The sequence below is a fragment of the Muscardinus avellanarius genome (assembly GCF_963383645.1).
Source record: "Muscardinus avellanarius genome assembly, chromosome: 7".
Classification (NCBI taxonomy): Eukaryota; Metazoa; Chordata; class Mammalia; order Rodentia; family Gliridae; genus Muscardinus; species Muscardinus avellanarius.
The window spans coordinates 109,924,448-109,946,573 of NC_137793.1; the positions used below are offsets into that span (position 1 = coordinate 109,924,448).

The window sequence follows — 22,126 nt, forward strand, 5'->3', positions numbered from 1 at the left end:
CACAGCAGCATGTGTGGAACAATGAATAATTTTCAGCTAAGTAAACAGCAAAAAATATAATATATAATATATTTATATAATTATGTTTAAATACTTATAAAGAATTAATAACTAACTTCATTATTCAAGAGAGACTACACAAAAAATGGAAAGGGCCAGTTTCTAGTTTTCAAGCCCTAAAAGATGACAATCCATCTGAAATGGGTATTAACAGAGAGTCCCTGGCAACTTCTCTTCTAGTATTTTGATTCCAGGTTATGTATTTGTTGGGGCTGAGTAGCTGATAGGGTGCAGAGCGAGGAGCAGAGCAGGTGAGACGGGCTTGGGAAAAATACAGATGGGGAAGAGGGTCCTTGCTTATCATGTTTCTCTTCCTCTTTTAATCAATTGCCATGTTAAAGAAACCTTTGTCTACAATTCTCCCTGATTTGGGCTACTTGGTACATTAGTTGATGCCTCTGAATGTCCCCTTGTTTTCTTATAAGCTCGTTTATACTCTCTCCTTCCTCTGTTTCATGACCTTCCTTCTTTCTCATTCGCCCTTTGTGTCCTCTTGTGGAAGCCTCTCTCTCTGGCTGCCTCTGGCCAAAGGAGGGATGGACTGGCCCGAGGTTCCAGCTACTGATTTTCTTCTGCCTTGGGGTCTCGGCAGGTGCACTCATCCAGGTCGCAGTCAGCAGCAAATGGGATGACCTGGGGGAATAAAGAGAAGTTGAAATAACCCATTTTTTGTGCCAAGCTTCACACTTTCCTCCGGGCTTTCACTCTCCTTGCTTGGTCCTGGAGGAAGTGTTGCCACCATAGACCTGGAATGAACACCCAGTCTTTCACTTACACACCACACCATTTTGGCCAAGTTGACCTCAGATAGATATAGAATAGCCGCTGGAGGGCTCTTAAATTGGTGGTTGGAGTTGATGTAATAGAGTCATGAGGGCTGTAATCCCAGGAGGGAATAAATCCACTGTAATGGATTCATCGAAGTGGTGGCCTGGGATGGTCAGGCGTGGCTGGAGGAGCTGGGTTTGCTGAGCGATAACCTTGGGGATTATATAGGTTCCTCCTCCCCATACTTACTATGTCGCTTCTGGCCTCTATGATGTGAGAATGAAGTCTTGCACTCTCCTTCTCTCTACCATGTTCTGAAATCCATGGTGGTTTCCTCCACCATGTCCTGAAATCCCCTGGCCTCACATGGACTGAACCCCAGAATCTCAATAGAAAACTGTGAGCAAATAAATCTTCCTCTAAGTTATGTGGTCAGTCTTTTAGATTTTAGCTATGAGAATGTTGACTAAGACACTGCCCTTCCTTGCTTTACTTTCTTTCCTTTTTCTTTCTTTCTTTTATTTTCAGTACTGGGGATGGAACCCAGGGGTATTCTACCTTTGACCTACACCCCCAGTCCTATTTTTTTCTTAATTTGCAACAGGTAAATAGCCTCACTAATTAGCTGAGGTTGGCTGGCTCTGAACTGCAATCCTCCTGTCTCAGCCTTCCAAATGCTGGGATTACAAGTGTGCGCCACAACCATGCCTGGCTTGTTTCACTTTCTTGATACATAAAGTGAGAAGGACAGCAGAATCTACAAAAAAGAGTATTTGTGTGATTTAAATAAATGGATGGCTATATGACATTTATATATGGCCAGACACATATAATTACTATCAGGACTACTTCTGTTATTAGCATTAATGTCTAGTATTATTGTGGTTTTTTTTGCTGTTTATGTGTTACTTTCACATAAAGTAGGAAAGGTAAATGTGAGCATATTTCTTTTTACAAGGAAGGGCAGAGATGAAGGGCAGAGATTGTATGACTTAGAGTAATGACAAAGCTATATGGATAACATGGTTCTTTAAACTCGTTTTCTTTTTTGTGCTTTTATTGGGGTATTATAGTCTCACATCATAATGTAAATCATGTTGACAATGACATACATGCATATGTTCTTGGTGGCCCCCAAAACTAGTTTTCTGACTTCTATTTCTCAATGTCCTCAGGGCATTAGGAGCATCTTTGACCTTTTCTTAAGCACAATGTTTTGTTTTTGAGCCCAGGATGTGATCTGTCTTGGTGAAATGCTGCACCTTCCTTCCTTTTTTTTGTGACTGTATTACTTCCTCCTATGTAACTGTCCTCTCTCATGCCAGAGATGGTCCAGCAGAAGTTATCATCTTCCTGTTTGTACTCTTATTCACAGATAATGCATCAGTTTTTGAGTGTCCATAACTAGCATTGAAGAGAAGTGAGCATTTTGGAAACATGATGTGAAAGTTGCACATATTCTACCCCTCGGGCATTGACAATTAAATTGGATAAATATAGACAGGCATATCACAAACAATGCTACTCTTAGTACTCTGTACACCAAGAGTACCCTTGGTGATCGGACAAGTAGACTGGAGGATGGGTGGGGTTGTTTGGGGGAATTTCCCAGCATGTTTGTGCATATGAACTGAAATGTGATTTAGTAGTCAACAGAGGGACAATGTGCCTTTACAATGTTGATTCATGTGTATGTTGACCATAGACACTGGGATCCATTAAAGACAAATCAAATCCTAGGTCTGCAGAGTGTGGGAAGAAGAGAGAATTGCTTGCTTTCCTCATAAGTGATCAGGCCTTCCCGTATGCAGATGGGCCCCTTGACCAGTTATTTTCATAAGTGAGAAAAGAAATTAGCTGGCTTGATTTCTGACCTGTGGTCCAAGCTCTTGATCTGTTTCTCTTAGTTGAGGATTTATTGGTTTTTAGGGCAAGAGAGGGCCAAATTAAATAGAGATGTGATGAGCCACTAAGTGTTCTGCATTAAATAAGTAAATTCACGTAAGTGAAGAGAATAGTGCCTGGCACACAGTGAGTGGTCAGGAAATACTAGCAAAAAAAAGGATGTTGTGTTTAGGTTTGCAGATAAGTGATCCTGGTGGGGGTGGCTTTATTGTGGAGACACATACAAGGAAGAAAATAACATCTGCATGTTTCTGATTCATTGAATTGGCCCACTAGCTTCAAATATCTTTGGAACACTTGGATTTTTACCCATATTATTACAAAATTTTACTCTATTTAATTTTATAGACATACTGCAAGCCTATCTGCTAATTTAACAGAGCCAAGAATAATAGGGGTAATAATAATAACAAGGATAGTAGGGATAATAAGAATAATAGACACATCAGCCACCCACCTACTCAGGCATGAAGAAAAGGATTACTGCTAGGGTACAGTCCAGAGAGTGCTCCAGAGAGCGTGTGGCAACTCAACATGTGCCCACAATATAACTGCAGGACACCATGTAAGACTATTTAATTGTGAAGATGAATAATACCTAGATAGCACTTCATTGGTACTCCAGCATGCTCAAGGGGTGGAGACAATTATTTTCCCTGCCTGTTGAAAGGTTTCCTGGGCAGTGATGAGAAAGAAGAAGAATTTCAGTAGCAAAGGCCACTGCTTTTTGGATAGGTCAGTAGATGGACCATTTAGGAAACGAGTGTTTTCTGAGAACCTCTACAAAACACCACTATGCAAAACCGTACACAAAACACCACTGTCTCACTTTTGAGCCTCCAGTGTTTGCCCACAGTAGTTCTCTCTTGACTAGTGAGTAAAATCCAAATCTGATGCACCATGAGAGGGAGTGAGCCTAGGAATCTGCCTTTCTTCCTGGAGTCTCTGCCTCTCTGTCCACTCCCAGGTGTGCTCACTTACCTTCTTGGAGGAGAGCGTGGAGGAGCAGCAGTCTCCACCATCATAGTGGCAGTAGGCTCGGTTGTTGATGGTATCACACCAACCATCTGCTTGGAAAGGCTGTAGGGAGGTTGGCATTAGTGTCACAGTGTTGATTCACCAGGTCTCCCACCCACCCCACCTCCAGCCCGGTCCATAGAACTCCAGAGAGAGTCTGAGTACCAAGGGCAAGTTGCATTTTCTAGAAGTTAAAAACCTTGAGATAAGACCACTGGGCCTGAGTGACTGTCAAATTTCTCTTGCAGTCCTGCTCCTGGCTTACTCCAAAATCTAGAACGGGACATTAAACTCATTGGCAAACTTTCTTGCCTTTTTTATAATACCAGGTCTTCATAGTATAGTAGGTTACAGTTTCAAACATTTTAAGTTTGTTGAGCATCACTAAAAGTCTGTGTATTAGTCAGAATTTATTTTAAAAGTCCCACTTTATCATTGAGGGAACAGGCATACATAGAGATGATTAGCATCACCCAGGGTCATACAACCATGGTCAAGCTTAGTTTGGAATTAGATGTCACACATCCTGGCTTTGTACCCCTTCTCAAGTTTCACTTCCAGCCTCTTTCCTGGTGCACTGAAGACTGGAACAGAGAAACTATTGTAGTCTCTTGGTGCTATGAAGACCGAGTTACATCTCTCCAGAGTGCAAAGATCCTAGCACCGAGAACACCATGCACTGCCACTGGCTGATCAGCAGCAAGGCACAGGGTTAGAGAAATTGAAACTGCTTCTATTCACTCTTGTTACTGCTGCAAGTTAACAGGAACCAAAGTGGGAAAGGGGCCCAGAAGAAACCAGATTTAATGGAGTGTTTCACCCCAAAAGGGAATGTGTGATAAGAACAGCAACAAGTGGTTAAAAGTAATTCAGCAGCCCAATACAGTGTTTCCCCAGAGAACCACCTCTGGAGGGAAGTGTACACTGCCGCACCTTGGAGGGCACATCAGCCACCCACCTACTCAGGCATATCAGCTGCTCACCACCTTGAGCTCCTGCCCAACTGTAAAGCCTCAGGGAAAATCTTAAGCTTAAACTTCATGGGTCCCCAAATCCTGGAATTCTAAGGTCATCTCCCAGTTTACATGATCAAATTGCTTTGTCTACCCCCCCACTCTGCTTAATGTCAAATAGAAGGCCTTTTATCATTCCCTGTTTCACTGTGCTTTGATGAGACAGATCACTCAACTCAGAAATGGCCATTAAATAATTTTCAGCCATTGTGTTACATCAGAACGAGCTCATCCAAGTTATTACTTCAATGTTTTGATTTATGCTATGGGGTCCCAAGGTCATCTGAACATCTCATTCCAGATGTATAGCAGTTTGCCAACCCCTAAAAAGCTGCTACTTGTGGGGTGGAACTCAACAGCTGTTGCACAGCTGCACAGCAATGTCAGTTGAGAGCAGGAAGTGAGAATGAATTGTTTTAGACACAGGCCTCACTAGGATAAAAGATCCTGAGATGAGTGTTTGTCTTCAACACTGGAGCCAGGCGCTCTGGCTTCATAGCTATACAATCAGGACTCGAGTCCAAAACTGCAGCCAAGTAATCAGAGTCAAAATACAATGAGTGCATCCTTAACACGTATGGATGCTTTTGAATCCTTCCAGCAGGCCCAAATATCTCCTGAGATTCCCCAGAGCATTCCTTTTCTTTTTCAAGCATTTGGAGTATACTTTACTCATCTAGCACTACATCTGTTACTTTTCCTCCAGCCTTTACTGATTCATTGGCAAAGCTTAATCTGTTCCTTTTTTTCCCTTTCTCTTTTCCATGTAATTGTCTATAAAAATCCAAAAAGCACCCAAAATACTTGTCTTACACATAGAAGGATGTTCTTCATAATGGAGAATTAAAGGTAGGTCTAAAGATATCTTTCTTTTCATAAGAACAATCTATACTTTTGGATAGGTTTAGTAAAGAAGCTCAGGAAATCTCTCTTTGCCAAAGCTTTACCACAGACAATTTTTCATCTCAAGAACACAGGGGAAGGTATGTTGAAGAGAGCAGTAATGGCATAGGTGGGCTTTGGGGGTCTCACTAGACTTCTGTTACAATGGCTCCAAATAGTTTCCAGAAGTTCCTTTTTTTCTGTTCTTAAAGGGTCATCTGGGAAGTGAAGGAAATTTATAAAAAGAAGCAGAAATTCAGAGAAAAAGGCTGGAAATACCCAAGTGTTTGATGTCCTACATACCTATTAGAATTAATTGCTCCTCCCCCAACCTGCCAAAAACAACCACTCCACCCTCAACAAATAGAGTCTCCTATGGCAACATGTGCCTGGGAAGCTTGACAGCCTGAGTCCAAAGTTATAATGGAAAAATAGGAAAGGGAGAAATGACTAATGACTCAAAGACTGAAAGCATCTCAAGACTGGATGCAGAACTGGAGACTTTAATCTCAATAGCTGTAAAGTGTCAGAATCAGACATCATTCTTCCTGAAGGAAACTTGTACAAGGGGTAGGGACACTGGGCTTAGTTTCTGGGCACACTAGATATACACTGATGAATTTTATCACTCATAACTATGATTAGTTTATGCCATCACATCAGCAAATGAAGTGGTCTAGATAAGTGCATTTTTAAAATACCCGAATCATAATCCTTTATGGCTCACCTTTTCATTTTTATTTGAAAAAGGAAAAAAATCTTTAGAATAATCCCTGTTTACCTGCCTTTAACCAGGAATAGGATACAGTCACTAGCATACACATTTATTATTTTCACAGTGTAGAAAGGTTCTTCCCCTTTATTGGATGTCACACACACACACACACACACACACACACACACACACTTAACATATGACTTATCTTTGTGGCAGAAAATCGAGCCCTCATAATTAGAGCTCAAGTAAATACTTAAATCTGAGAGACAGCCTGAGTAACCCTTCTTATCTCATATAAGCTTTATGATACCTATTTTCGCGGTTACAGGAAGGCTTGTCTTGCCAGATGCCTGAGGTTAGCCGTGTTCCAGGAAGTGCAGCTGGACAAACAAATGACCGCACGTGAGTGATGGTACACTAAGAGGACAGTCTGTCAGTCTAGGCTCCCTGCACCATGTTGGAAACCTCCCCAAAGCAAAGAGTCCCTTCTTTAAGTATTAGTGCTGCTATTGCAGGAGAGGGTTTCTTATAATGGACGAGTTCAGCCCCTTCTTGCTCAGTGGCCATTCCCCCTTTAAAGCTCCTCTGTCATGGAATGAGCCAGAGATGGTGGCTCTGTTGTCTGTGGTTGCAGCCATTCATTCAGTCTCTCAACATTCTTTATTCCATAGCGCTATGTGCCAGGCACTGTACTAGAGACGTGGAGATAATTAAAGATGGTTTAGCCCCTGTAGAAACAGGCTGCAAGCACCTTGAGCTCAGTGTGCTAGTTCAGTGTGTTGGGATGTGAATGGGAGAGAAACACCAGCTCAGGTTTGGAGGTGGGGGATGCACTTACAGGGATTGGATTGGCTACTTCTAGCCCCTATGGAAAGGAGTTTATGGCTGGAGGATTCTGAAGGGAGGAGGAGTCTGGGAGAACTATACAAGAACAAGGGGATCTTCCTGCTTATCACAGAGTCTACCCATTTCCAGGGATAGTTCTACAAACTTTGACTGATCAGCTCATTACCTCCTGTATTTGAATCATTAAGGGAATTTTTCTTCTACAGCTTGGTAAAGAACTCTGGACTGCATGTATGTTTCAGGAAGGCAGTATGAACTTCGGGCCTTCTGCTCTGAGCTTAGAGGCTGGGATCTCATCCAATGAAGACTATATCCTTCCCTGAGGGTAAGACATGGGGTAGAATCCTGTTTTATTATTTGGGGAAGTGTTTTAGACCAGGAGAAGATGTTAAGTGAACTTTTTTTTTTCCTGGTGCTAAGTACTGTTTTCTCTCTCCATATTATTTCTCAACACACTTTCCAGGCTATGTAAGTGAGAAAGCAGCCCCACATCCATTCTTTCATATTGACTAGTCTGCATCAGGCTCCAAAGAAGCCCTTTTTAAAAGGCAGAGCCCTGGAAGCAGAAGATTTCATGTCCAGGTGAGCACGATTCTGCACAACTTTTTTTCTTTGGCTCTTCCCTGAATGATGACATCTTGCCTGGTTTGCCTTCTTCTCGCCCCCTGTACTATGGTTTGAACACCTGGCCCTCCCAAACTCATGTTGAAATGCAATTACTTCTGAAACGATAGTAAGGGGTGGGACCTTTAAGAGGTGAGTTGGCCAGGAGGATGAGGCCCTAGTGAGTAGATTAATGTCATTTTTGCAGAAGAGGGTTCTTTATACAAATACAGGTTTGGCCCCCGTTTGTTCCTCCCCCCTCCCCCTGCTGCTCTTCCGTCATGAGAGGGAGCAGCAAGAAGACCCATGCCAGGTGCTTATCTGTTGGCCTTGGGCTTCCAAGCCTCCAGGAAAGTGGCCCAGTAAGATTCTGCTCATTATCATTTATTACCCAGCCTCTGTTACTGCAGCACAAAGCAGACTAAGACACCACGGTTCTTCTTACTATGTCCAAGCTGCCTGGTCTTTTTTTTTTTTTTTGGTGCATTGTAATCATACATCACATTGGAATACAAGACTTGAGAGGATATACAAGCACACATCATCCAATTAGCCCTCATCCACTCCCTATCCCATTCCCTCCCCCTCCCTCGATCCCATGCTTGATTGGTGATTATCTTTGATACATTTGTTTACGTACCTCCTGAGTTTTAAAGAGGTTCCATCCTCCCCCATCCCCTCCCCTCTGATTGGTCACCTTAATTGGTTCTCTATAGGGCCCTTTCTACAACTCGGCCTCCTCCTTTTACCCCTTTCCTCCTAGTTTTGCTAATTAGGGGAAGAATCTGGTTTTTATTTTCTGTGATATTTCTCTGTGCATGCCGCACTGCAAGTTCCGATCTCACTCTTGATGGCCCCAGTAGTGGCCTGGCCACCTGGAGGACTCTGATCCCAACCTCACTGGCTCCAGCACCGGCCTTGCCTCGTGGGAGGCCCCGATCGTGGCCTCACTGGCCCCGGCACCGGCCTAACCCCTCGGCAGGCTCCGATCCCGGCCTAGCTGGCCCCAGCACCGGCCTAACCCCTCGGCACTGCCTGGTCTCTTGATTCCTGATTTGATATTCTCTCTTCTATACCATACTACCACTCTGATGATTCCATTTACCTTTTAATTTATGGGGAACACAGAACAATATGAATCCTTTGGAACCTCTACAGTAGGGCCTTAATAACAAAGCAACCCCAGTGATCCAACACAGAGAGGAAGGCAGTATCCTATATATATATAATCCCAACCCCTCTAGACCCTCACAACCTCACTTTTCTTTTTCTCAGTTGTGGGTTAATGTTCACTCAAAATAAGCTAGCTGGGACTCTAAGTCCTCTGGGCCTTGGGGCTGGGTAGACCTGCATTTCCCTAGAGACTAATATCCCTAGGAGGAAGCAAATGTGCTGGACCATACTGACAGATGCCTGCAACTCAGAAGCACTTATTTCTGGGCCCTGGATTGCCAAAGCCAGGTGTTCTCTTGCTCACTCCAGTCATCTGAGGGAAGGAGGAAGTGGAGCTGCCCCATTCCTCCAGTGCCCCCACCTTGAGATGAGAGGCTTCCGATGATGTCATGTTTGTGGGCTTGCTACAATCCTTTCGGAAAAAGTGAAATTAAAATAGATACCTTGGAGCAGATTGAGAAAGAGTAGTTTTCTTAGCTACAACCTCTTTTGGAAAATCTCATCCGGCTTCCTGGATCCAGAGTGCTTCCGGCCTCTGAGTTACTGTGGTGTAGTTCATGCATATGCATTATAGAACTCCAGACTCTGAATGCTTCATCAAAGGCTCAGAATTTAATAGTCTCTATAGTCCCAGCCACTCGTGTGGTGACTAACACAGGATTATTTTTTAGTAAATAAATTAATCAGTTGTCTTATTTTGAAGTGAAAGGTTAACTATATTTTCTTGGCATACTGTGTGGCCAGACCCCTCCTGTCCACTAATCTTCCACTGCTTAGAAATTTTGCTAGGTGTGTGGCTTTATAAGAATCACATAACTTAGACTCAGGTCTACCATTAGGGTTATCTAGTAATTTTCTTTTCTCATTATATTTACTTATTTTTCCCCAATGCTGGGGATGGAATACAGGGCCCAGTGCATAGTATGCCGGTGCACACCCACTGACTTGTATACAGCCCCTCTTTTCTTATTATAAACATAAGTACTATAGATACTAGAGTTGAGAAAGAGAGACAGGTATATGTCTAAAAGGGATTATAAGTGTGTACCACCATGCCCGGCCACAAATCCATTTTATGAAGGAAGTTGGGAAGGCTACAGCTGCCTGAACCATCGTAGGGTAGCGAGTAACTTCCCGCATAGAGGCTCTGGGCAGAAACACTTCAAAACTCTTTAGAATCAAAACCATGGATGCTCTTATGCCTGTCTCATCTGTAAAGTAGTGACGGTCAGCGGACATGGGAGATGGGTCTGGGATATGTCAGAACACCAGGAGAGGCCCTCCTGGCTTCCAAAAACTAGGGCAGTCCTCAAAACCATAGTGGTGACTGGGTATCTTAGCTTCTAAAAAACCCCAAACCATCACAAATACCTCCTCCTAGACACATGCCACAGGAAAACAGGAAGGCGAGGAGACTCTCTGCATCTGACTTTCCAGTAAAAAAGAATCTCCTCACTGTCCCTTTCATTTAGCTGCCCAGAACGCCCCACAGCCAAACACATCAGACACCTTACATCCCAACACACACCAGCCTGCTCCCCACTTGGCCCAGTGTGACCTGCGTGAGGGGCCCTCGCCCTCTCCAAGGCGGGGATGGATGGAGTTAGAACAAACACAGGGAGGGGAGTGTTCAGGTGGAGGCTGCATGTGTGTATACTGGAAAAAAATATATATATCAGCTCAGGTGAGCCTGCATCTCCAGTATAGAGACAAGAGAATAGCATGTCACTCTGCAGAGTCCCATAAAATCGACGCCATTCTTACAAGATTTCCTTCTGCCTTTCCGTCCAGAGCCGCTGTCACTGAGATGAATGTGACCTGGCCTTCTCATGACCCAGAGGTTTCACCAAGGGTAAAGTGTTCAGTCCCTTCCATCCCTGTATCCCTTCCCACCTGACACCAAAACTACATGCTGGACCTTGTGGGCCATGGGAGCTCCCAGGCTTCACTCCCAGCAACACCAGCTTTGTTCTTTTCACAGAACATCATAATCACTCAGGGTTGCTCCTTGGTCCTGCATCAAGCCCCAATCTGATGCCCTAAACCCTACAAACACCCTTTTCCCTCTCTCCCATCTAGGTTGCTGCTGTCCTCCAAGTGATGCCCCTTTAAATCAAGCCCAGTTCCTCCTATGTACTCAGCCCAGATTTTATATCAACAAGTCTCCATCCTTTGCTCTCAGAGTCTGATTTGATGGTGACCTCATGCTCCCTCTTTCTGGAACAACAGAGCGATGCTTCTTAAATGCTGTCCGGGAGTGGCAGCGGTAGATCTCCAGGCAGACTGACCTCTGGTCCCCAGAGAACCAAGGCTCGTGGTGTGCAGTCAAGAGACTTAATCAGGACCTGCCATCACACCTCACTGGAGTCTCACGAGGCTGGAAGGCCTGTTTGTTATCATGCCTTCCTTTGTCTTGTCTCCACAGCAGGATGGCCCAGTAGCCTACAAGGTCTCCTGTCTGGCCTTGGCTTTCTTCTATAAAAGAGCAACGGCTGAACAATTGTTTGGGGACATTTCTGTTTGCTCTGTAGCTTATTGGAACCAACCTACTGTGTCTCAGATCAGAGATGGAGACCGAACAGGAGGTTCCAGCTCTGCAGGGACAAAGAGGCCGCTGTTCTCCGGTGTGACTCCTTTCTGTCCTTGCCTCCTCCCTTTGGCACCAAACCCTGAGCACTGGCACAGTACCCACATCTCACAGTTGCTGCCTAATGAATGCTTCATGGGGGGGCTTTACTGGACTCTCCCTGGAGCCAACTCTGTGCACTAAGAAGTGAGGACAGTTTGTTCTCCACTCTTCTTGCCTTTCTCCAAGATGCAGTCACCTTTCCCTATTCTCTTCCCTTGGCTCCTTACATATTTGTTTTTACTATCAATTACTGACCCTGAAATGTCACCTAAAAATAGCTCAGCATGACCCTCCATGTATAGGTGCACTCACTAGAGACCAAAACTAAAGATTCAGACAAAACCGAGCAGACTGGCAGGCCACTGCAGCCAGCTTGTCTTCTCTTCTGGTGTCTCCCCAGCACTGGAACTTCAGGGATGTGCCACACTGCCTGGCTCTCAGGAGACTCCGAAAAACCGATATAAAGGATTCCAACAAGTGCAAATGAAACCGGAGAATTTCAGGCCACTGCGGGCACCTTGCCGAGTGCGCAGGATCTTTTGGCGCCTGCCCTTCAGCCACCTCTGAGGTGGCCACTCCCCAGCCCTTGCTCCCTGGGTCCCTGACCGCTGTCTTGCCAGGCCACGCCCTGTATGACTGCAATGTTGGGTGGTGGTTGCCCTGCTCAAGAGCTCACAAAGCTCTTGCGAGGGGAGCACAAGACACAGGTCTAAGGCAGAGCTAGAAAACCTGCAGCTGGGAGACAAGAAAGCATGTGGCCGTGGGAGGAGACCGAGGGCGCTACTCTCCTACGGGGTGCTGCGAGGACTTCCAGCCTCCACTTCCCTCTGCCTGGGCCAACCTTCCGCTCCTGGGAGGTTGAGGCCGACCTGAGCTGGCCCCCGGAACATTCCAGTCCACCTCTGACATGTGTGCTCACCCCCTTCCTCTGCCTAACCCCAGCCCCGCACACACACACATGCCAGGCAGCCGGGCATCGCTTGGCTCCCCGTGCTGCCCGGCCAACCCAGGGTGACTGGGAAATGGACTGTGGGGGGAAACAACAGGATTCATTGTTTGGACTAAATAGTTTTCTTGGCCTTCCTGCTATTTGTTGAGTGTCTTTAGTTTTTTCTTTCCATTTTTCTTCATTCTCCCTCTTTCTTTCCAGCTCTCCCCTCTTTTTTCTCTCCTCTTTCTCAGCAATCAAGCTCTCAGACAAACTTTGAGGAGGAAGGAGAGCCTCCTAGGCTTCAAGAGTTGTCTAAGAAAACTAAAGCGGTTGCCAAGGTCTTTGCCCATTCTGATGCCACAGCTGCTGTTCCCAGGAGGAGCGGGCCGCGCTCAAGTGGACCTACAGCTACCACCCTTTGAGTCTTGCAGGTGTTCGTGGAATGCAGCTCACAACACTTGTTCTCTCCCGTGTTCTTCGTATATACTCAATACATATATGTGTCCATATGCATATATATGAGTGTATTGATATATACACATAAACATATGGATATTTCTTCTCTTGCATGTGGAGAAGTTGCCTATGTGAATAATAATTAGTAAGATATAAACCAGGCACTGTGGCATACACCTATAATCTCAGTACTTGAAAGGCTATGATAAGAGGATTGCAAATCTGAGGCTATCCTTGGTAACTGTGAGACCTTATTTCAAAGTAAAACAAAAAGATGAGGTAGATCACCCCTACATTCAATCCCTAGTACTACAAGACTGATTGGTAATATATAATTATAGGTGTATAACATACAACATATGCTTAGATTTTATATGGACACACAATTTTTTGGCACTTTCAGGCATAAGGAGCAAAGCTAATGGTAAAATTTGTTTTACAAACTACAAACCATCCTGCCAAAGCAAAGCACTATCTTTTTGTTTTATATGTGGTACCCTGCGAGGCCTGCACACCTGATCTTACTGAATCCTCATAATAGCCCAATGAGCTCGGTGCCATTATCATGCTCATCTTATAGATGAAAAGGCTGAGGACTGGAACTGTGACAGGATGAATCTGCTGGCAGGAGGTGATGCCACTGCCTGTTTCCTTGTGTTCTAGGCATCCTGGCATGCATATGCTGTCTCCAGCAGCATGGTCAGCTATTAGCAATATTCTTCATCACTTCTCAGTGTTGTACTTCTGGTCCAATCACCCATCGATTGGTGTGAGGTAGCCACCTTCCATCTGAGGGAAAGTCAGTGTTCCAAAAATGCATGAGACATATCTAAAGACAAGCACAGTGGCACATGCCTGCAATCTCGGGAGTTTGAGGTAGGAGGATTGCAGTTTTGAGGAGAGCCTCAACAACATAGCCAGGCCCACAGCGATTCAGTAAGACCCTGTTTAAAAAAACAGAAAAGGGCTGGGAGGTGTATCTCAGAGATGGAATGACCCTGAGTTTAATCCCCAGTAACACACACACACACACACACACACACACACACACACACACACACACACATCATGTAAGATTATTTAAGGCAAACATCTACTCTGAGCTGAGAATGGAGCTCCTTGCTAGAACCCTGGGATACATAAACAATACACATTTAGTACGTCTCCTACTCCTCTGTACAAGGAACTGCAGTAGATTCTCTGCATGACAATGTCTTCTTTGCCTTAAACAGACTTTTACAACATGAGCAGTGAATAGAGAAGAATACAAACAGTATTGGAGATAAGAGAGAAGACATCACAGGCAAATGCAGGGAACATTTCTAGGATAATCAACATCAGCACAATAAGATGGTACATCTTAGAAAGGCTTTGTGGAGCATATGGGATTAGACCTAATCTTTGAAGGATGAATAGAATTTGGGCAAAGATGTGGGGAATAATTCCTGCAAGAAGGCCAAATATCAACCGAGATTTGGGGATAAAAAGGGAAGATATATCTGTGGTTTTCTGCCTTGAGTAGTAACAATTCAAGTTTGGAAATATGTCAAGATCTCTAGCCAGAGAAATTTGCTCCACTTCCTGAAGACAATAGAGAACAACTGAAGTCATTGTCATCATTGTTGTTGTTGTTTTGTTTTGTTTTGTTTTGCAGTAAAACATGACCAAAGGTATGCTTCAAAGGTTGAATCCAGACACAACACTGGGAACGTTCAGGAGGAAGCCAGAGTGGCCCGGAGCAAGTTGAAGTTGATTTCTAGCAACATTAACTGAAAAGAGCAGAACTGGGGACAAAGGAAATAAAAAGGCAGACAACTGGCATGATGAAGGAAGACTGTCTATACAGGGTGAATGGTCACCCAACACTCGGTGATTGTCAATTCATGGGGAGAAGATGGGGTAGAGATCAAAGTGTATGACATTTTGACTATTCAAATACAAAAATGTCCCTTGAGAAAGTAGCTAGAAACAGTCTTTCCCACAATCTAAGGAAAGTGTCATGAGTCAAAGACAATGATCCGGTAGTAATCTCTGTCCCACTTCATAGTGAGAAGCTATACATATTTTATTTTCCCATATACACACATAGAGGGCCCTGCCTGATTTCTTTCAGGCTTTCTCTACAATTTATAACTATTTTATCACCCCCAGTGATATCCAGGTCCAGCTGAGTAGAGAGCTGGCAAGAGGGAGGTGTCATGTTTATTCTAGAAGACCCTCTTGCCAACAGACTTCTTTTAGCTTCAGTCTAGCTTTCAGGTCTTGTGTCTATGATGGACAATTCAGTTTGTGCAGCTGATTATTGTGGTTCGCATCCTCAAACTGTCACGCCATCCTGGTTTGTCATCCCGGCTGTTCTGTTCTCTGTTAATTGGTTGGTCCCTCCAGTCTCGCTTTCACCCATATGGATCCTATTCTCTGTGCAAGTATCTTGTTTATGTCCCCTTTATGTATGGGACGCACGTCTGTGAATTGTATTCACTCATCTCCCAACCACATGCATCTGTTTCGTGACATGTCCTCTAGTCTGTGACCTTTCTGAGGCAGAGTTTGTCAGCACAAACTCCTCTTGTTTCCCTGGCTCAAAGCTTGTAAAGCCCGAGAAGTGTCCTAACAGGTGTTCAGTGCCACACCTTCATGGGCTCTTAGCTTTCTATGTATCCTGTCTTTGTTCCCTTGGCTTTAATCTTCCTTCCAGTTTAAAGACATGGACTCCAGGATCAGAGTGCCTGGGGTCACTTATTGGAAGTTAATCACATTAGCAGACACTTGGTTTCCTCATCAGTGAAACAGGAGTGATAATAATGCCAACAATTGCTCATCACAGGCGCTTGGCATACAATAAGCACTCAATAATGTCATGAAGTGTACTGTGTAACTAGCAGCTGCATGATTGTTTCCTAAGCACCGGGAGCCTGTATACTATGGGAGTCAGTGGTCCCCTGCCTGTGAAGAGTAATTTGATAACCTCACCATTCTTCCTCTCCTTACCTATGCCCCATGGTGTCTGCCATTTATCTTGCCCAATTACAACTCAAAATATCTAAGAAAGCCACCCAAAACATTCAATCATAACCTCAAATGTTCTACTGTGAGTAGTTGATGTATGGCAGGATAGCCAAGTCAAACTTTGTCCTCAGCCACCTGGTCTTCTCATCCCTCACCCCTACCTCCATTCTGGAATAGGCACCTACTCACAATACCCCTAACCAATGTTTCCATTCCTACCACCATATCTGAATCTTCTACTCTTCTGAAAAATAACTGAAATGCTAAGAATCAGTGACTAATGCAGATCTGAAACTAAATAACAGACAAAATATTAAGGTAAATACGATTTTACTTGTGAGGAGTTTAGCCAGGCATGGTGGTTCATGCTTATAATCCCAGTACCTGAAAGGCTGAGACAAGAAGATGGCAGATTTCCGACCAGTTTCAACAACTTAGCGAGGCTTTATGCAACTTAGTGAGCCCCTGTCTCAAAATAAAAAATAAAATAAAATAGGTTTGGGGGGCGTAGCTCAGAGCTAGAATGTCCTTGGGTTCAATCCTTAGTATCATAAAAAAGTGATAACTTTGGTACATTGTGAACAACATTTAGAAGACAAGTATTTGGATTTAGGGGAGAAATAAGACCATGCCTTGCACACCTCAAATGAACTAGTGGATGCAGATCACATTAAACAACTCTTTTTTTTTTTTTTTTTTGCAGGTCTGGGGATGGAATCCAGGGGCATTTGACCTCTGAGCTACACCCCCTGCCCTATTTTTTATTCTTTATTTTGAAACCGGGTCTCACTGAGTTGTAGAGGGCCTCACTAAGTAGCTGAGGCTGCCTGCGAACCGCGATCCTCTGGTCTCAGCCTCCTGAATGCTGGGATTACAAGCGTGCACCACCACGCCCAGCTACTATTAAACAACTCTAACTAGCAAGGCACTTTCTGCCTTGGCAAAGTGAGTATGAGCAAACACATGAGCTATTTAGCAAATTTATCAATTTAGTCCCTTTCCTGGCTCATCAATCCCCTTAACTCTCCGAGATCCTGTCTGAAAGAGGGATGGTGGAGAGGAGATAAGGGTAAGAGAGGTTGGAAGCAGGTCTCCACAGTGAAGGACGCTTGGCTTCTGTTCTTTTGTTCCTGCGCTGTTCTGGACGGCTCTGGTCCTCAGGCTGGGCATGTGGGGCATGAAACCAGGACAGGGGAGATAGGGCCACCACGGGCCAGCTTCAGTGCCATCAGGGTCACAGGTGGCTCCAAAGCCAGAGAGAATTCTCAGGAATCTCAAAACACTTCAGACATGCACCACCACATTTAGTATTTCTCACATTAGAAAGACATCAGTGGAATCTAATCTTATTTGTAATTAGTCCTCCCGATGCCTGGTGAGGCAGATTAATATGATTATCCATATTCCACTGCGGGGGAACAGAGACAAAGGGTCACATCCCAAAGTCACCTGGGGAATTAGCAGTGGAGGTGAAAATTAAATGTAAACCTTTGAAACTTCTCAACCAGCAAGAGAGAGGCTGTCACGGGGAAGGCGTTATGTCCGTTTGCTCCGAGTCTTTCATATCTGCAGAAAGCATGTCCAGTGTGCTACTTGCTTTCTCTAATTAAAAAGAGAAAGCTGGGCATGGGGTACAGAACTGTAATTCTAATATTTGGGAGGCCAAGACAGGAGAATTGCAAAAGCCTTGGCAACTTAGTGACGCCCTTAGTAACTTAGTGGGACACTATTTCAAAAATAAAAATAAAATAGGGCAGGGGATGTAGTTTGGAGGTAGAATGCCCCTGAATTTAACCCCCAGTATCACAAAATAAATAAATTAAAAAGTGAGTAACTAACTAACCAAATAAATAATTAATATTAAATACCAATTCTAGCTCCAATTCCCAACATCCCATATTTCATATGCCAAAGAATATATGACAAAACCAGCTAAAGAAGAGAACAGAATGAGCATTACTTAGCCAAAGGTGAGTATTTGTCAACTATTTATGAGATGCTTAATAGTCCATTATGTTGTGCATGTGGGAGAAAGGTATAAACACAAAAGATTAAGCATGGCTCCTGCCCTCTAGAAGCTGACCTAATGGAATGTTCAAAATAGGCACACCAGCAGGGTGTGGTGGTGCACACTTGTAATCCCAGCATTTGGGAGGCTGAGACAAGAAGATCACAGTGCGTGGACAACCTCAGCTCCTTAGTGAGGCCCTTTGCAACTCAGTGAGACCCTGTTTCCAAAATAAAGAATAAAAAATAGGGCTGGGTGTAGCTTGGAGGTAGACTGTCTCTGGGTTTCATCCCAAAACCGCAAACAATGGGTACACCGCTTGGGGGACTGAGACAGGATTGGAGGCTTAAGATCAGTCTCAGAGACTTAGTAAGACTCTCAGCTACCTAGGGAGACCCTGTTTCAAAACAAACAAACAAAAAATAACAAAGGGCTGGGAGAGTAACAAGGTAGTGTAATGCTTCTGGGCTCAATTCCTAGTACTACCAAAAAAAAAAAAAAAAAAAAAAAACTAGGTACATTATCAAGATGGGAACAAACAGCACACCCTTTCTCTGCATACCAGGCATTTATCTTCCCCACTTGCAGGTCTTCTAGAGGAAGATGTCGATGAGCTGTTGACTAAGCTTGTTTCAGAACACAGGGACACACTGATACTTTAGTATAACAAGTAAGCCCATCATCATACAGCAATCCACCATCCTGCCCTTCCAGTCCAGTTTACTTTTATCTTCAACTCTCTCATCCTCATACCAATAACCAAACGTTTGCCATTCTACCATGGAACTAATTCTTCATTCCGCCTCGGTTTCCCCTTCCCTTTCCACTCCTCAGTCACCGAGATGGTTGGCCTATTGTTCCAACTGTTCAGAAAAGCAAAAATGAAGTCCGACTTCTATGGCCCAAATTTGCCACTATTGTTTCTCCCTCATTGCACATTCTATTACTTCTGCTCCTTTATAGAAATTCTTAATGCTCACCAGATATATGTATGTCCCCTGCCTCATTAGAGTGGCCTGAGGCCATGTGACCACATCCTGGTTAATGGGAAGGCAAATATAAATGGCATAGTACTTTTGGTCCAAGGGACTCAAAGAGTTACTGACTTCTTTGTATCCCTTCTCTGCCTTTTTTGTTTTTTTGGTTTTAGGGACTGAATCTAGAGACATGTTCTACCTCCAAGCTATACCCCCAGATCTTTATTTATTTATTTATTTATTTTTTGAAACAGGGCCTTACTAGGTTGTTGAGAATTCTGCCAAGTTTTTGAGGTTGGCCTTGAACCTGGCATCCTCCTGTCTCACTTTTTCAAGTACTGGAATTACAGACATGTACTGCCATTCCTAGCTTCTTTCTGCCTTTTAGAAGGCAACCATGGAGACCATTTGGAGAGGACAAAAGAGTTACATGGAAGAGACGGAGAGCTACTCTAGGGAGTTACCCCAGACTCATGTGAGTGTGATGTAAACCTCTATCATTCTCAATCAATGAGGTTTCATAGTTACTTTGTGACATTAACCTATTCTGGTAAATCATGTTTTCCTACTTGCAAGCTTTCGTTGGATAAGTATAAGCTGTAACAAGTCCAGACTCCTGAGCTTGGCATACAAGAACCTTAATGTTCTAACCCTCACTCACCTCTTCAGCCTTGAATTAATTATCCCACATTTCTTCAAGATCAGTTTTGCCAAATAGTATTTTTGGTAGTATTTGATAAATACCACCGATAGTATTTTCCGTCATATGCCACTGGTATTTTGGGGTGGTTTGTTATGTGACAATATTCTAGCAACAACTGGCTAATAGAGAGATCAGTACCAGAGTTGGATGCGACCATAACAAAACTAAGACATGTGGCTTGGATATCAACAGGCCAGCAAAGAAGTGAAGGAAATATTTTAGGAAGCTGGAAAAGTTAAGTGTGTCATTTATACAGTAACAAAATATCTGATAATAATATTTCCTGGAGTTTTCTTTGGGGAGAAAGAAATTACATTATTAACTGTTAAAATTTTTAGATCACAAAATTAATTAGTATCCTTTTGGCTTAAAAAATAGAGAGACTTTGAAGAAGACTACTATTAGAATCAGCTGGTGCATTTTACCTTCATTTGATAAGATATTTCAAGAAGAGTTATACTCCAAAAATACTGCTGCTTTTGTGTGTGTGTGTGTGTGTGTAGCACTGGGGGTGGAACCCAGGGGTTTTTCTACCTCCGGGCTATACTCCCAGACCTATTTTATCCTTTATTTGGAAACAAGGTCTCACTAAGTTGCTGAGAGCCTCACTCAGTAGCTGAGGCTGGCTTCGAACCTGAATGATCCTCCTGTCTCAGCCTCCCAAGCACGGGGATTACAAGCCTGCACCACTACGCCCTGCTATTGCTGCTTTTCAAAAGAAATGACAGGGAAGATCAAGTATTAGAAATTCTATAACTTCAGTACTAGAAAGTAAATTTGCTTCTCAGCTCTGTCCTTCAAAAGATAAAATTTAATACAGTTCCCCCTCCATATCTATGAGGAACTTGTTCTTTGACCCCCCCCATATTCTAAGACTTGTGGATGCCAAAGTACCTTTTATAAGTGGTATAGTACTTGCATATTATCTGTGCACATCGTCCTGTATACTTTATTTGCAATAACTAATGCAATATAAATGCTGTATAAATAATTATTATACTGTATTGTTTAAGTAATCATGGCAAGATAGAAGTCTGTACATCTTTAATACAAATGAAATATTTTCCTGAATATTTTTAAGAGATCATCAAAGCCATGGATGTGCAACTCTTGGACACAGAAAACAACTGTAATGCCTTATATTATACAATCATTCTAAGACTAAAGTTAGGACAACTTTGGGAAAAAAGAGAAAAAGGAAAATCAAGGGTAGTGCATTACCCCAATTTTTGTGAAGATCTTTACTTGGTTAAGGTGGCACATAGGAAATCCTGGAAGCTCCCAAAGAGACTCCTAGAAGAAAAAGGTCTTTAACCAAGGGAGGCCTCCTAAACTCGTAAGAGGTATAATTAAACCTATAAAGAAGCATGTCTTGAAAAGTGCTTGTGAGTACAGCTCTTGGCATCTGGATTTAACTGGAGTCAAATATATATAATACTACAAACTCGTAAGAATTGAGTTGCCAAAGTCACCATTAGATAGATTAAAGGAGATGTACTTTAAAGAACAGAAAGTCCCCTGGGTTCACGCTCTTCTACCAGGAGAAAGCAGATGTAGAAAGTTGTTCAGCTTCCCAAAAGAGAATGTTTCCCAATGCTCCCTTTATGTGATCAAAGAGGGTGCAGGAGAGGGACTTCCCAGACCGCAGAGCCAAAGGTCTTGAAGAACTACCAACTGGAAGCTGAGCTCAGGAAACTATCAAAAGTTACTACACAAGAAGTCCACCCTCCTCTCACAGTAGAGGTTTCTGAAGCTTTTGCTCAAAAGGATTTCAGAATTTCTGTGGATCAGTGACTTTTATGTGCCTCTCATTATTGTACTTGAATGACAATGTTTATTGTAGCTGTCTTGTCTCTGCTCCACTTTATACAGAGGATGAGTTGCTACATGGCAGAAGCTGTTTTTTTTTTTTTTAAACTACGTGGAGCTCTAGATTAAGAAAAGCTACAGTGCAACCTGATCTAAATCCTGAGAGTCTAAACCTCACACCTGATGCTGCAACTGGATAGGACTTTTGCAATGTAAAGGATTAGGTGGGGTGGATGTGAATACGACAGATGCTTGGAACTAGAGGGCTGGCTGGTGTTGAACAACACTTCTTTTTACTCTCCCTTGCCCTGTCTTGCCGTGACTTCCCTACCAGCAGAGTATAATTTCTTCTCCTACTATCTTTGGACTTAGCCATGTGGTTTGCCTTGACTAATAGAATGTAAATGCATGTGACATATGCTATTCTTGACAAGAAGTTGTAAATGTATTGGCATACTTGAGCTCTCCTCTTTGTGCCCAGCTATCCAACAAGAAAAGAACCAACTCTGAATAGTTGGTGACCCTGAAACACTAATGCCTGGGTCCCTGGAGGGGAGACACGTGGCATACACCTGAACACAGCCCACAACCTAAAGAAGAGCCCCTTTATCCAACTTGT

General features: G+C 43.5%; 1 protein-coding gene across 1 annotated transcript in view; it reads right to left on the minus strand.

Annotated features, from left to right (window-relative positions):
• Nucleotides 1-618: 618 nt before the first annotated feature.
• Nucleotides 619-22,126, minus strand: part of PAPPA2 (pappalysin 2) — a gene marked incomplete at both ends in the record, with an annotated part of 252,769 nt that continues 231,261 nt past the window's right edge. The window contains 2 exons of the mRNA XM_080698352.1: nucleotides 619-693; nucleotides 3,715-3,813. Of these exons, the coding sequence (XP_080554478.1) occupies nucleotides 619-693; nucleotides 3,715-3,813 (174 nt within the window). The remainder of the gene's footprint in view (nucleotides 694-3,714; nucleotides 3,814-22,126) is intronic.